Here is a 16,625-nt window from a genome sequence, read left to right as displayed (position 1 = left end):
GCTCGCCTCAGTGCAAGATTAGCCCAACTGCCTAGTACTCCCCCGAGAACTCCCTCACTGGGAAGAGGCGGGTGCGTTCCGCCACCCGGCTATGGGTACCCTAGAAATCCCGCGACAGACGATGAGTCGGAAAGGGGTGTTATTGCCACATAAACCTACCACCGGTAAAACTCTGAAAAAGATCATTGAGAAAAATAGAGTGAGACCAGCAAGATACTGAATTACTGGGTTACTGCTTTACTGAGAATAACTTAAATGCTACTACATAGTACTACTCTACTAGGTTACAGATAATTACTAGAAAAATATGCAAGTATCGCTGGGGTATTGAGGGATCAAAATATACAGTAATCGCAGAGAAAAATGGGCATGTGATTTTGGATATTGAACATTACTCCTGCTGTTCTCACCTCAATTTGTCAGCGTCGTTGCTTGTTTAATGACTAGCTTGACGGGTTTAGCGTGTCTCCATTTCCAACATACCCCGAAAAAACCTAGAACATATATATATATATATATAGGTAAAAAAATGTGCAGATGATTCAGTAATTAGCATATTCAAACTATGTTGAGTATCTGGCTCTAGATGATTTAGGAATTAGCCTATTCAAACTATGTTGAGTTACTGAATATAAAATTGCATGAGCTTAGTAGTTTTTTTTAGTTTCAGTAGTTTTAGTTACTGAGCTCTATTTCAATCTCATGCAGCTCAATAGTCTAGTATTTCATTACTAAACTACTAGACTACCTACTCGGTTCATATCATCAGTGCTCAAAGAGTCGAAAAAAATACTGGTCTAACTACTAAACTAACAAATTACTATACTACATGCCTAACTACTCAATACTGAGGTACGTAGTAGTAGGGGTTTTAGTAATAGAGAATTACTGAAAATACTACAAAATAGGATGGAGGAAATACTAAGATGGAATTACTCAGTTACTGAGGTGTGTAGTAGCAGGGGATTTTACTAATATAGAATTACTGAAATACTAACAAAGATGACATACTGAATGTGCGGGATTTAGTTCATTCTCATCGACCATCAAACAATGGCCAAGGAACTTGCAAAAAGAAAAAGAGCAATGAAGGAAACAGATTACTTGGAAAAGGAACTAAATCTGAATGCAACAGATTGGCTACTGAATTATATAAACAATATTACTGAATATGATTACTGAACAAAGTTAATTACTGAAATGAATAGAATTTAAATTTAGCTAGACTACCGCCACGTTATGCGTGAAAGCACATATAGGATCCTATGAGAAAATAAGTAAAATCCATTTTCTACATGCCCCCATATTACTGAAACTAAATATGTTCAAATAAATTACTGAACTAAGTTGTTCAAGCAAATCTATGAACCGCATGCTGACGACATCACAAAACGCATAGAAAAAAATTTGGAGGATTAGTAAAAAGAGGCAGAGAGGTTGTGGAGGTGTGAGAGCCGCACCTTCATTTTCCCAGCGGCGCTCCTTCATCTGGACCAGCACAACTATGTGATACTAAATCCTAAAAAAAAGAACTAGCCTAGCTAGCCAAAATATTCAGTAATCACCGATAAACATGGACATGTGATTTTGGATATTAAACATTACTCCTGTTGTCCTCACCTCAATTTGTTTGCGCTGTTGCTTGCTTAATGACTAGCTTGGTGGAATCAACATATATCCATTTCCAATATATATATATATATATATATATATATATATATATATATATATATATATATATATCGGGTCAAAAAGGGCACACGATTCAGTAATTAGACTATTCAACTATGTTGCACATCTTGCTGATTCATGAGATGATTGAGCTCAGTAATTTTTTTTAGTTTCAGTAGTGTTAGTTACTAAGCTCTATTTCAATCTCATGTAGTTCGATAGTCTAGTATTTCATTACTGAACTACTAAACTACCTACTGGGTTTAAACTAAGCGACAAAAAAGAATAATTGTGCTTGCAATAACAAATTACTGAAACTGAAATAAAAATACTTACAAAACTACTATACTAACTACTCAGTTTAGTCATCAGCGCTCAGTAATCGAAAGAATATACTCGACTAACTACTCAATTTAGAGCATCAATATTCAGTAATTGCCAAAAAAAATGTTCGTTCAATTTTGGATATTAAGCATGGCTACCAGTATTCTCACATCAATTTATCGATATCGTTGCTTATTTAAAGATCAGCTCGTTGCTTGTAGAAAGACCAGCTCGATGGGATCGGCTTATCTCCATTTCCAGCATACCAACCGTAGAACACACATATCAATCATACCAACCGTAGAACACACATATCAATCAAAAACTTGCAGATACATGAACACAAAAAATCTGGATCATCGAGGGGATTGCAAAAAGGAAATTATGCTCACTGGGAGTACCACGCGTAGGCTCAGAATGCATCTTCCACATACTGCTCGTTGGGGTCACACAGGAAAGGGAGGCTAGGCACGTAGGGAAGCTAGGGAGCCTATAGCTATGCATCAGCCCGTAGCCCCGTACCTGCAGTCTGCAGCTCGAGGTCGCAGCAGCGGCCACTACTCAAGGGCTCGATGTGGGGATGGGGGAGAACGGCGGGCGTCAAGCAGCCTCTGGACGCCGCCGCTCGCGGCCACTGGGGGCACAACGCAAGGCCCCAGCAGGGTGTGCACGGGGACCTCGCGCATCACGCGTCTCTGCAGCCCCTGCATGCCGGCCGCTTGTTGAGGACGCCGATGAACCGCTTCCACACCATGCCGCTCAATGCCACAGCAGCTTTCACGCCCCGCTGCTTCCGCGCCGCCGCAGCCTCCGCGCCCTGCAGTTCGACGCCGCCGCAGCTTCCGCGCCGCCGTAGCCTCCACGCTCGCACTGCTCGACGCCGCCGTAGCTTTCGCGCCTCGCAAAGCCACCTCCGCGCCACGCCGCTCGACGTAGCCGCGGCTGCCTGGCTACGCTGCTTGCTGCTGCCGCGGCCTCCGCTCCCATGGGGCCGCCGCCCTCTCGCTGCTCGCAGCCGCCGGAGCAATTTGAATCGGGATCTGGTGAGGTTGGGGGATTGACCGAAGGGGTAATTGGAGCAAGGTCGGGGTGGGCCAAGTAGGGCCGAGCGGGTTTGGCGTGGGGGAGACGTGGCTGGGGATACGGTGGCTGGATCGGTTGGTGTAGAGGCTATACCCTATGGGTGTAGAATGCTAATCTACACCTATAGGTAGATATATATATATATATATATATATATCGAAAATTGCCAGCTACAACGGTGGGTAGCTGGCCACTGCACATCTCGTCGTTGGATTCAGATCCAACGACACGGTACAAACGCGATTAATCAAGCAATTAGATGTGACCACAGTAAGGTGCGCAGACCTACGAAACCTCCCTGACATGCGATATAGACCTATGAACCCTCTCATTATCCAATGCGACACGGAAGCAGGTTAGAATAGTAGCTTTCTGTTGCCGCATGCACAGTCATTGTAAACGTTCCTTTTTGTACGTTGTCCTTTTTTAACCACTTAATACAGACAAGACTGTTCGATGGTGTACCACAGTAATGTACTAAAAGTACTCCCTCACACATGCAAACATTGATTCAATTTTCCCGAACTTCAACTGTTGCGCGTTCTTTTTTGTTCCTGTCTATTTTTTGAATCTTCCTTTTTGCCTTGCACGATGTGTGTCCTGGGCAGCCATCTATAAGTACAGAAACCCCCGGGGTCAACACACATGGAAGGCATTGCACCCCACACACCCCTTGCAGGTAACCTCTTCAGCATTATTTTTTCTATGGTTCATGTACTGCGGTAGGTCAGTGGTTGCTTTAATCCCCGTCCAGAGCGACTACTAGCTGCCAGCATGCATGGTATGTAAGGGTCCAGCTCCGATCCAATCGATCTATCTAGATCCATATATACTATCAGTCTGTTCGGTAGCACTTCACTTCCAATAATCTAGTTCCACTCCACAAACTCCACTTCACCTTTCAGGTCCACTCCAACAATTTTTCTCTATCATGTTTGGCTGCACACCACTCTACCAATTCATGTGGGCCCAAATTGTCATAGACACCAAGCTCTCTTCCTCCTATGTGTGCACCGTGCTGCAACCTAGGCGCGTGTGCCTGCGAGGGAGGGCGGCGGCGCCTGCGGGCTCAACGATGTTGAGGAAGGGCGGCGGCGACCTCCATGAATGGGAGCCCAAGGGCGGAGGCGGCGTGACCTCCGGGGGCGGGAGCCCGAGGGCGAGCGGGCAACGGTATCCCGACGAGCGGCGCAACCTCTGTGGCAGGCGGCGGGATCCCCAACGACAGAGGAGGCAGGGCCACGGCGGCGCGACCTTCAAGGGCGGGAGCCTAGGGCGGCGGCAGCGCGACCTCCAAGGGTGGGACCTTCAGGGGCGGCTGCGGCGAGACCTCCCGAGGACGGCGGCGGCGCGACCTCCAGCAGCATGACCTATAGGGCAGCGGCGGCGGCGGGATCTCTGGCGCAGGGTGCCCGACGGGAGCAATGGAGGAGACCGAGGGGGCAAAAAAGAAGAGCTCGAACCGTTATTTTCACTTACCAATGATATGGTGGGTAATTTCCTTCAACTCCACCTACTCCGGGTTTTGGTGAGGTGCTCCACAAAATTAGTGGAGTGGAGCTACTTTTTAGTGGAGTGAAGTGGAGCTGGTAGTTGTGTTTGGATTTTTTTTTTCTGGAGTAGAGCTGAAATTGTTGGAGCGGAGTGCTTCCAAGCAGGCCCTAAGGCCCTGTTTAGTTTCCAAAAAATTTCCTACAGTATTTGTCACATCTAATCTTCGGACACATGCACGTAGCATTAAATTCAGTTGAAAAAAATAACTAATTGCATATTATAATTATTTTATACGAGATGAATCTTTTAAGCCTAATTAGTCCATAATTGGACATTAATTGTCAAATAATAGCAAAATGTGCTACAGTACCATAACTCAAACTTTTTCGTGAACTAAACTCAGCCTATATATATCTAGGCTCATCATCTTTAAGATGTGATGCTCATTTTAGCTGTTTTGCAAATAAAATCAGGATACATGCATACGTGTCGTGATCGTAGCTAGCTAAAACAGAACACCTGCCTCTGATATCATATATGATTCCAAGATATAATTACGTACGGCATCAGCCTCTCTCTCTACAATACACACTAGTCATGCATTGTACCTTAGACTGACTCCAACAGCGGAGGTGCATTTTGGAGGGGCAAACTCGGTTTGCCTCTCGTGAACAGTAGATGCATTCCACCGGCAAAAATCGTCGTCTCCAACACACAGAGGCAAAAGCAAATGCAACCGACGGCCGTTCCTCGCGCGCGCAGCCGAGACGAGGACGAGGCGAGCGGCGGCAGCTCCCTCCTCCCTCGCCATGCCGGCCGAGCGGTGGCGGCTCCCTCATCCCTCCTCCGCCCCACCTCCCTCGCCGGCCCTCCGCCAGGGCCCGGAGCGGCCGGATCCGTGCGCTCGGCGGTGGCGAGGCCTGGCGGAGGCGCGGCGGTGCCGTGGCGGCGGCGCAGTGCGGTGGCGGGGTGGTGACGCAGCGTCCTCCGCCTCCTCCTCCTCCTCTGGTCCTCCGCCGCCGCCTCCTCTGGTCCTCTGCCGCCTCCTCCTCCTCTGGTCCGGGGCGTCCTCCGCCGCCCGAACACGCCGGCCGGCCGTGCCCCGCGCCGGCCTCGCCCGTGGCGGCGGTAGGGGAGGGCGAGGAGCGAGAGCGCGAGGAGGACAAGGACCGGGGGAGGTGGCGGCGCCGGACCCGGCGCGCCACCCCGCGGGGTTCCGCTTCGTCCCCGTCGGGGAAGGAGCTCCCGCTGCAGGGGATCCGCCGGATCTGCGCACCGCCGGTCAAGCTCCGCGGCAGCCTCGACTGGGCGGCCATGGCATCGGGAGGAGGAAGCGGAGCTCAGGAGGGCAACGACCTCAAGGAAGACGATGAGCCCCCGCCGCCCGGGATCCGCCGGCGCGGCACCTTGCCGCGAGCCCGAGGAGCGCCTGCCCTCCCTTCTCTCCCCCGTCGGCACCTCCTCCACTGCCATCGGCGGGAGCTCAAGGCCCGGGCGGAGGTGGTCGGCCAGCCGCGGGAGCTCCACGCCCGGGCGGCCGGCCGTGCCCCGCGCTCGCCGCTCGCCGGAGCAGGTGAACCAGGGGGCCGCCGGTCGTGCCCGTGGCCCGCGTCCGCCCCCGAGCTCGCCCGCCGCCGCGCTCGCGCTCGCTCGTGGCCGCGGAGAAATGTATAGGAGGAGAGAGGCGATTCATTTTTTTTGCTCTCCTCTCTCCTCGTGAAGCAAAATGCTTCGCCCGCTGCCTCTGCTGTTGGAGCGGCGGCGCTCATCGAGGCGCTGTTGGACTCAGTCTTACAACGCATGCATGCCTAAACAATGTTAGGCGTGCTTCGCGTGTAACAACCATATCCTTACATACTAGTAGCTATATATAAGCTATGTCTATGTAGTATGTCTATAGTCTACAGCTAGCTAGCTAGCTAGCGCGGAAACTGAACCAACATTGCACGCGCTATATATAGGTGCCCTTGATCAATCTGATATGATTGGCTTCCTTCATTTTTGGACCTGCCGCCTCCAGCCTTTTGATCGATCGGTGCCTACCTACCTACATATATATAAATATATATATATAAATATATATATACGCTGCATATATGTACTGTACGCTTATTATTGATCCATCAAGTACTGAGGCTCGATCGCATGCATATATATGCATCTTAATTTTCATTCTTAGCATTAAAAATATGCATATATTTGCATTCTATAATAAATAAATTTAAAAAAATCGCCACAAACGTCTCACATTCATTTTTTCTAATTTAATTTTCATTCCCGGGCATCCAATAATAATTCCAAAGCATGCACTTGCTGTCACACGGCCACAAGCAATCCTATCCACTTATCCTGCGATTAATAAAATCTATAATAAAAAAACTCCCCGCCCCTCGTCCTTTAATTTGGCTTTGCTGGGTGGTGGTGCATGCCAAATCCAGCAAGTACACACACACACACATATACTGTGACGACGCCATTATAGGAGTATTTTATTATCTTTCCTGGCCTGGCCTCTGTTGCGAGTTTATTTTTATTTTTATTGGTTTCCCTTTTTCTTTGGCTTGTCTGTCGCCACTCGCCATGCTTGCATGTTCTGATCCGTTGGAAATTAAAGCTAGCTAGCAATTTGCTTCCTTCTTGTTGGATTCCTTGATCTGGCAGTCCATACTAGTAGAAGCTAGCTACCCCTACGTAGCTGACTGATGAGTGTGTAGGAGTATTCTTTGTTTGTTGATCAAGCTAATAACCTAGTAGTTAGTTTAAGAACCAACATAATGCCGACTCCCCTGCCGGTCTGCCCTTCCACTCCACCTCCAAATCCCATATCCCCTCTGCTGGTGAGAACTAGCTCAATCCCCTCTGCTCTCCCTACATTTCCTTTAGTTTCCCCCAAATCCCAAATCTTAACTTTATTGTTATTTCCAAAATTAGTGATGTATTTGTCGATTACTCATGCATTATGCAATTCGGTAGTTGTCTACTATATTATTATTATTATTATTATTATTATTATTATTATTATTATTATTATAAAATTTTACCGAATTGCTAAATGAATTTTAACAGTTTGTTGCATATGAATATTTGGTTTGGTATAACTCATATAAAAATCCTAGCTCTGCCAATGTCTATCTGGACATGCATACACCATGCAAGGACTAGCTCTAGCTAGAATTGATTAAGCTCTACTAGCGATGGATGAGAGAGTTGTAATTGATGATGATGCCTGATGCGTAGATTGATCGATCATCTGGATCTTGTACTATGCATGTTCCACTGGACGGACACTCTGCTAATAATTCCATGCACGGAACTAGCGACATGCACTGGACATCATGCATGCATCTTCCCTTATTATGCATGTTGTCCTGTCTGTATGTATACAGGACAATTGAGATCATGGAGCGAGATCAGAACGTACAATTGGGATTATGCATGTTTGGAGCACACATGCAGGCACATGATGCCTACTGGTGCATATAGCTAGCTAGCTAGCTAGCTGCTGCTGCTGCTGCTCTGATGATGCTAGCTAGGACACACAACTTTTATTATTAGTCCCTCTATCCCAGAATATAACCATTTCTAGGTTTCATCAAATAAAGTTGAATTTGTTTATTTTTTACTATAAATAATAAATAATTTATAAGGATCTATAAGATAAAGTTAATAGTACTAGATTCGTTATGAAAGCAATATAATTGTCATAACATATAAGTGTTTGTATTTAAAATATTCATTCATGTTAAAATTAATTGAACAAATTTGACTTTACCTAAACAGAAATGCTTATATCATAGGACAACTTCTCTCTGCTAGTACTTTAAGTAGCTAAGCTAGCTCCGATCCCAGATCGCTCGCTCCATGGCCATTATCGATCTTTAATTTGCTATTTTTTTAGATTAAGGGGAAAACCCCAGTTTTGAACATTAATTTGCTACTAAGACGTACGATGACGAAGCAATTAATTAAGCTAAATTCTACATGGCAGGGATTATTCGTTCATGCCGTAATGTAACTGCACGCAAGCATAATATCTATCTCTGCTTGCGAATTTCTCGAGCATATATGCATCCAAAATGCATGCATGTACCTGCTACCTGTTAAGATCTCTGCATGCATACCTCTCGGATCGCTCAATGCATGATGCATGCGTGCGGTCGGTAACCACGCCAGAATAATGTGCAGCTGTAGGTAGATCTATATATTGATCTGGATGCTGACATGCATTCCAACCCGTTCTCAGCATCTCCCACTAGTAGAAAACACGCCAAAAGTCCACCCCAAAAGTACCAGAATGAACATGAACCGGTACCAATGCTAGTATTGGTACCGGTTCATCTTGGTACCGGTACTTTTGGGGTGGATGGGACCTATGGATGAGCCTTAGGTATCGGTTGGTAACACCAACCGGTACTAAAGGCTCTCCATAGGTATCGGGTGGTAACTTTTACATTAGTACCGGGTGTTACCACCAACCGGTGCCTATGAATGAGCCTTAGGTACCGGTTGGTGTTACCAACCGGTACCTTAAGAGCCTTAGGTACCGATTACCAACTGGTACCTAAGGCTCATCCATGAGTTACTTTAAAAGGAAAATATCTATCTTCTCATCAAAAGTGATGTGTAGGCGAGATGGTAAGAAAGATACACGCGAGACAAAAGATTCTGTGTTCGAATCCTGCCCAACCACTTTTGCCAAAAAATACTAGCCATAGGCACCGGTTCTTTTACCCGGTGTTCATGACCGTGACTATTGGTCTCGGTTTCCGGGTACCGGTTCAAAAACCGGTACCTTAGCCCTTCACCAACCGGTGCCTATGGGCACTTTTCTAGTAGTGTCCAAAAGATAATAGATAGTCAAGATTGTTGGTTTACTCCACCTAAAAGTAAGTTTCCTATTTTTTCTACAGAGCTCTAAAACTCCAAATTTGGCTAGAATTATACCTAGTCGTTTGGAGATGCTCTGATTGAGATCATGCTCCGATAGATATATATAGATCATCCTTGATATATATACTATACCAGCTAATAATAATGATATATAATAAGATGCGGTGGATGTCTCTTTCTAATGTTTGTGGTTGCTAATTAATTCTCTACATATCTGGATCCATCTATCATCAGATTCGATCAACCCATGCTGGTACGTTCCACTAACAAGTAGTAGTAAACAACTTGAACAATTTAGAATGTCATGTTCGGCATTCTAAATCTGGTTTTAAATTTTGAGCAAATACCAGCAGGTTTCAATATCGGGCGATGAATAATAGAAAGAAAATCCGATCCGACCATGAAAAGTAGCATACATGCATGGGCTAAATAAACTAGTTTTGTCGGCCCAGCAGATAACCTGGTGCGTGTGACCCCAGCCCGAATGCAATGCAAAATAGCCTATAGGATAGCAAATACTGCATAGCTAGTCGGCATCCTTGATACCGCGCTTCAGGGACTTCACTCTGGCTGTCATCCTACAGGCTACAGTCGTCGTCGAGTATAACTACTGCATCGGCGTCAGCGTTTGTTTCCGGATTCGTAACAGTGTTTAGTGTTGAGATGACCGTGGGGCTAGGACCTTGTGATGAGTGATTGAACAACACAGTGTGCGTGTGATGTTTCTCTTGGTTGGTGTCGTTGCAGGTGATAGGTGGAGACTGAACATGCGGCGACGTGTGAAGAATGAAGATATGATGCCACGCCGATGGACTGAGAGCGGTGAAGGGTGGATCAAGACTTGCGTTCGAGGGATTTGAGATCGTACGGTGTATGTCTATTGTACCTGACGACACAGCGAGAGAATGTTGGTGGACGGTTTCTTGGTTAAGCCACAAAACCAAGATCCCGGACGTTCGTTGCGGCGGACGTGGCCGAAGACGGGGACAATTGTCGATCGCGAGAAGATTCCGGATCGTCGTGCGGCGAGATCACGGGTCGCCATGGTGCTAGATGGAAGGATCGCGGACATCGAGATTGTTTGCCGTGGATGATGATATTGCGTGATACGCGCCGATTACGTTAATTTGATTTACGTAATGGCAAATTTGTAATTTAGGTAGTGCCACCCTATGGGTTATAAATATGTGGCACCTAGGATTGAGGGGTATGCGTTTTTAGGGTTTTTGGGCGTTTGCTATAGTAGCCGCCGTGAACAGTTCCGCGCTACAGTAGCCACCTTCCTGAAGCTCTTCTTGCGTGCACTCCTCTCTCCAGTCTAGCCTAGGGTTTAATTCCTAGTGAGGGATTTTTGTTGATCTCTCTAATCAAGAGAGGGAGGACGATCGGGCGGAGGCTAGATGCAATTTTATAAGAACAAGTACTTGGTTTAATACTTTATCATTAAGTATTGTTCTTCGTTTCATTGCATCGTGCTTATTTGTTCTTCGTCAGGTTTATCATCGGTTTCAACCTATGTTTCGAGTTTCCTCGCGTTTGGATCTAATTTGCTAAAGTTCTTGAAATTTGGGAGTTTGATCTGTTTGCTTCCGTGCGAAATTATTTTGAGTTGCTCCCATTCACCCCCCTCTGGTCGCATTTTCCGGTCCTACAAGTGTTAAGCTCTTTTCCTTAATTGAATTACTATACCCGCCATTTGTATTTAGGCCAGGTATGGTCCAGAACTGGATCTTATCGTGAGAAGAAAAAAACCCTAAACTTATTCCTAGAAGTAGAAGTAGTATAGCTAGCTCAGCGGATCTGGCTGTTCTTGTGTCTGAACTCGTTATCATTCGGATATTCAGTTACTGCTACTCTTAGCTTGAATCGCGTATCGTGGTCGAAATCCATTTCCCGCACCTTCTGCATCTTTTTGTTCCTCATTAAATTAAAAAGTTGAGACTCAAGTTTTTCGAGACGATAGCATAGCATAGGTACGGTACGTAGTGGACTGGACGTACTTGAGACGATTAACAGTCACTGTACAATCGATCGTCAGCTATATATCCACACACACACCCCTAGGCTCTTCGATCTATACATACATACACTACTACAGGTCTACATGAAGGGTCATCATCATCCACACCGTACCACGCACGCATTATATACTCTGCTAGTCTGCTTATTGCATTGTTCCACACAATCCAAAATGCATGCTGGAGCTCCTTCCTATAGCAGGCAACCAAAAATAATCTGGTTAGGACGACATATATGATCTCCCAAAAATTAAACACACTAAATCTTTTTCATAGTGCATAATAACACGTGCAGAACAGAATTATTGTCGCAGCATGCAAAATGACACTACTAGAAAACAAGCCTTAGGTCCACCCCAAAAATACAGGTATGGAGATGAACCGGTACCTATGCATAGGTACCGGTTCATCTCCATACCGGTACTTTTGGGGTGAATGAAAATTTTGAATGAGTCTTAGGTACCGGTTGATGTACCTAAGGTTCTCCATAGGTACCGGGTGGTAACTTTTATATTAATACCGAGTGGTACCACCAACCGGTACCTTTAGACAAGCCTTAGCTACCGGTTGGTAACACCAACCGGTACCTTAGGAGCCTTAGGTACCGGTTGGTAACTCGGTTGGTGTTACCAACCGGTACCTTAGGCTCATCCATGGGTTACTTCAAAAGGAAAGCATCTCCTTCTCAATCAGAAAAACTGTGTAGCTGAGATGGTAAAGGAGCAACGCACAAGGCTAGAGGTCGCGAGTTCAAATCCCAGCCAAATAGAATATTTTTCGTGAATTTTGGAGACCTTAGGTACCGGTTAATTTACCCGGTACCAAGGCTCGAGCCTTTGGTACCACTTTCGGGTACCGGTTCAAAAAACCGGTACCAAAGGGCACCTGCAACCGGTGCCTTAAGGCATTTTTCTAGTAGTGTGCGGATCAAATCCTAGTTATTTTTCCCATCTTTGTCGACCCTAATTTAGTTTACAAAGTATCTATAATGTTTAGACATACAGACTACTGGTACGTACGGTGGTAGAGCAATTCGTACCTTGCAGGCTTATGCTTTTGACGCCTCTGCAGGTGTGATGAGCCGAGATTTTGAGTCGTATACTAACTCGGTACCGCAACTGGAAAAAAAAGGGAAAATATAATTGCGACGGATGGTATACTTTAATTAATCATATATTCCTTTATTTGAAATAAAGATATCAAATAATAAATAAAATAAGGCCGGGCTGGGCGGGCATGCATACTCTGCACATTTGACGTTGTTTGTTGTACCGCCACTAGAGACCGACAGTATTGTCCCGAAGAAGGAAAGATTTTCAGTGCCACAGTTTGGACATGGCCCCTACATACATAATATAATTAAAGAAAAATAATTAAATTCATCATCAGTTAGTTTTCCCTGGACTAGCTAGCTGCTTTTTCAAGGAAAACTAATATAATTAAAGAAAACTATATACATACATACCTTCAAGATTAGAAAGTCCTGGACTATGGCTTTAGTCAACGATTGTGCTAAGAACAATATTAGTGGCAAAGCAGCAAACCATGTGAAAATGAAACCAAAAGGCTCTGGCAGCTGCATGCACCATCATATATATCCAAGAAGAATGCAAATAAGTTAACATATATATTTGGTCTTTGGCAACTGCTTAGCAAAAGATTAGATATATAATTGATCTCATCATATATACTCCCTCCATTCCAAAACGTAGGTCGTTTTGACTTTTCTAGATTCATATATTTTACTATGTACCTAGGCATATGTTATATTTAAATGCATAGCAAACACTATAAATCTAAAAAAGTCAAAACGGCCTACATTTTGGAACGGAGGAGGTAGTACTGACCTGGAACACATTGATCTCAAAGCCAGTCAACTCGTCAATGAAGAAGAACCTAAATGTATATATGGAAATCATTGTTATTTGATAGATACCCATTAGTGGGGGTGAACAAATACATTCTAACCCTTCCTCGCAAAAAAAAAAAAACATCATGAGGATGCATGGACTACTCACAGTCCCAGAGCAACTACGGTGGCTGGAACATTTAGCAGGAACATCTTTAAGTAGTCAACAGACAAGTCACTGTACACCTGCATCATATAACATGCATGATGCGTTGCATGGTCAGATTGAGTACATCCTAGCTCAGAGACTTGCTCAGAGTAGAAGTAATCAGCCATCTTCTGAATAAAACAAATCCGAATGAACGTACAGATGAACGGACTAGCTAATAGGTACATACCTTACGACTCCTTAGACTGCACCTGGGACCTTCAGTCACAATGTCACTCCCGTCTTTCTAGCCAATGGTCGATCGTAACCATCCAGAAAAGGAAATTCAGTTTTTTTTTCTTTCTTAAAGAAAGGTATCGTTCCTTGTGGTAGAGACAGAGTAGCAGCCTTGAACTCTCAGCTGCATATTATGTATGGAATGGAAGGAAGCAGCTGGAGGCGAACTAACCTTCAATTTGAGTTTCAACTCGTCAAATTCAGCATCAGACATGATGGGATTGCCAGCCGCATAGGCCATGGAAGCCTCCAAAAGCCTTTGCTCATCAGGGCCTGGGAATTAAACACCACAGAGATTATTATTATTATATATATAATGGAACAAAAAAATAAAAGAAAAACGTATATATGTAGTACGTACTTAGCATAACGACACTGCTCCCTTCCCACATGAGCTCCTCCTTGAGGTTGTCGAACTCCTCGTTGGACATGATGGCCTTCTGGTCGTAGTAGAAGGACTGTAATACACATAATTAATAAGCAGCCAGCATCGATCTGGAGGAACTAAAGCTAATTATTAAGGAAAAATTAATTGATATATACTAAGTATGGCACATGCCTGGAGCGCCTGTAGGAACTCCTGCTCCATCTCTCCCAGCGTCCTCTTCTGCTTCCTGTCGATGCTGCAGTAGGGGAGGACGTTGCCGTCGACCACCTCCTCCTCCTGCTCCTGAACCTGGCCTTGCTGCTCGGTGGCGCCAAGACGGCGGCGGACGGTGGTCACCCTTCGGTGCAGCACGTGCAGGGCTGCAGCTGGGCGGGAGAGCAAGGAGCAGGCCGCTGATGATGGCTTAGGCTTGGCGCGAAAGCGAAGAGGTGGTGCGTTGGCGAGGGAGGGGAGGCGGGACGCCGCCGGAGATAGCCAGGCCTCGGGCGCCGCCATGGTGGAGAGCTAGCAGAGGAGATCGAGGAGGCCTGGCTGTGGTGTGTGGAGGTGCGGCGGCGGGAGGCCGGCCGGGCAGGGAGAGGAGATATGGGAATCGGGATGTGTGGAGGGAGGAGTGGCCTTCCCCGTTCTTCCTCAGATTTCTCGACGCTTGCATTGGCTGCCGCCTCTTATTTGGTCTAATTTTTCTGGTAGCAAAAAGTTTTCAAGTGTATGAGTGAATATTATTATCATAACAGATTCTGTGTGCAATCCTGAATACAAGGAGATAAATTTGTTTTTTATTTCACTGCTGCTGCGCATCTTGGAAATCATAAGGGATAATCTGACGAAAAAATTCCTGAATACAGAGAGGACCGGCCTTCTCAAAGTCCATGTCAAGTCGGGGCATAAGTTTGACATGCTTCTCCTCGTTTTTCTTTTTCTTTTCTTTTTGATACGATGACAATGATGATGACGACAACGACAGGTCAAAAACTTCCTCCCCTCCTCGTGTACAACTAATAAGTGCATTTGTTACATGAACATTGACCAAGATGCAGCATTCTTTAATTTATTATGGTTGTCTACTAAAAATTCATATATATGCTTCCATCGATTTCTTAAGTTGAACGGACCACAATATCTTTGTCCGTTGCTGATATGCTGAATGCTGTTTAGCACTCTGCTTTGTTCCGTAGAGATTGGTTTGCACCTGATATGTTCCTTTATAACAACACTGCATTGAAATTGTTGGAGTTCAGAGATCTTAGAGTTACCGTTTGTTTTCAGTGAAGGCATCCGGATTCAGAATCTTCAGGCAAGCTGTGAGAACCGCCCAATTTACCCTCGGTTTAGGTGAAATTATTGATTAATCCTTTAAGACGAGGGCTAACACGTGTCCGTCTCTCGACACGCCACGTGCTAATCCACGCCTTAGAGGCACTTAATCAACACAATTCACCCAGAACGAGAGCAAACCCGGTAGTCCCGGTACGTGTTTGCCACATGCCCAGGATTAAGCACACGTACCGTTATACAAACGCATACATTGCTGATGATCCACAAAGAGCAATTTTATTCATTTATTATTACAAATTTGATATAGGTGGGTCCAACCTAACTTCATTACAAACCTTGGGCTCACAAAAACCATATTAAACAGAAACTTAAGGATTATTATATTTACATGCTCTCACGGAGTTCGATTACGAAGAAACTTACTACGATGATGATGTCTTGCTCAAGGACACCATCCCAGCCTCAACGACCTACTCCTCCCCCGTGCCTAAATCGGCGGGGTAGAAGTGGCCGAACACCACTTCGGGTTCACCTGCAACTAGGGTTAGAAGCACCCTGAGTACAAAGGTACTCCGCAAGACTTACGCAAATAAATAAGCAAGGATCATGCAAAGGCTCAAATAAAAGCTTTAAGGTTAAGTAATTATTGCATAAGCATGAGCTCTTCTAACAAAATTAATTAAAGTTGCCCAAACCCCCAAATACTTTTAGTTGATTAAGAGAGTAACATCATCTATAACTGATCATAGATGTAACAAGAACCGTTCCCATCATAAACGATAATCTATGAGGAGTTCATGGGATAATGAGCTTGCTCATAACCGAGAGCGCGGCAATTCGAATTGGTTATAACCTTGCAAGGGTGTACTACTTTACCCACACGACGCGAGGACCATGCGACTCACCCAACCGGCCAAAGTTGGATAAGGGGGCACTCGCGACAACCGTTCCCAACATGGCTCGATCATTGAAATCTTCACACCTAGCTTACGCGTAGAGACTTAGTTTCCACCGGGGACATCTCTAAACTTTCCTACACATAGGTCCATCCGGGGGACACCTCTAAGCCTCTCTGCATAGCCTTTAGCCACGTATCTAGGACTGTACATCAATGATCAAGTCAAAGAAGGTAATTGGCTTATCCGTTCCATTATATTGGATATGTGGTAGCACGGAAAGGTGCTC

The 16,625-nt window shown here is 45.3% G+C and overlaps 1 protein-coding gene and 1 long non-coding RNA gene across 2 annotated transcripts; both read right to left on the bottom strand.

Moving 5' to 3' along the window:
- Positions 1-117: 117 nt before the first annotated feature.
- On the bottom strand, positions 118-2,281 carry LOC120649037. The gene is made up of 3 exons (XR_005665153.1): positions 1,461-2,281; positions 411-494; positions 118-172 (listed from the first exon to the last, which is right to left on the bottom strand). It is a non-coding gene; the product is annotated as an uncharacterized LOC120649037 (long non-coding RNA).
- Positions 2,282-11,427: 9,146 nt separating this feature from the next.
- LOC120649034 (PGR5-like protein 1B, chloroplastic) lies at positions 11,428-14,801 on the bottom strand. Its single transcript, XM_039925706.1, has 10 exons — positions 14,334-14,801; positions 14,136-14,232; positions 13,947-14,047; positions 13,728-13,784; positions 13,499-13,575; positions 13,328-13,376; positions 12,946-13,056; positions 12,725-12,822; positions 12,520-12,598; positions 11,428-11,673 (listed from the first exon to the last, which is right to left on the bottom strand). Exons 1-9 carry the CDS (start codon positions 14,655-14,657, stop codon positions 12,529-12,531), a joined length of 984 nt encoding a protein of 327 aa, XP_039781640.1. The 5' UTR covers positions 14,658-14,801; the 3' UTR covers positions 11,428-11,673; positions 12,520-12,528.
- Positions 14,802-16,625: the final 1,824 nt, after the last annotated feature.

This window comes from Panicum virgatum, chromosome 9K, assembly GCF_016808335.1.
Source record: "Panicum virgatum strain AP13 chromosome 9K, P.virgatum_v5, whole genome shotgun sequence".
In the NCBI taxonomy this organism is placed as follows: domain Eukaryota; kingdom Viridiplantae; phylum Streptophyta; class Magnoliopsida; order Poales; family Poaceae; genus Panicum; species Panicum virgatum.
The sequence above is the reverse complement of the archived record's forward strand: the minus strand, read 5'-3'. Positions and strand labels throughout refer to the sequence as shown.

Bases quoted from the DNA above. Each gene is read 5' to 3' on its own strand.
- LOC120649034 (XM_039925706.1), bottom strand. From the start codon at position 14,657: ATGGCGGCGCCCGAGGCCTGGCTATCTCCGGCGGCGTCCCGCCTCCCC. The intron at 14,048-14,135 runs GTACGTACTACA...TTTAATTCCCAG, and splicing joins GAGCAGTGTCGTTATGCTAA to GCCCTGATGAGCAAAGGCTT. The intron at 13,057-13,327 runs GTCAGTACTACC...TGGTGCATGCAG, and splicing joins TTGAGATCAATGTGTTCCAG to CTGCCAGAGCCTTTTGGTTT.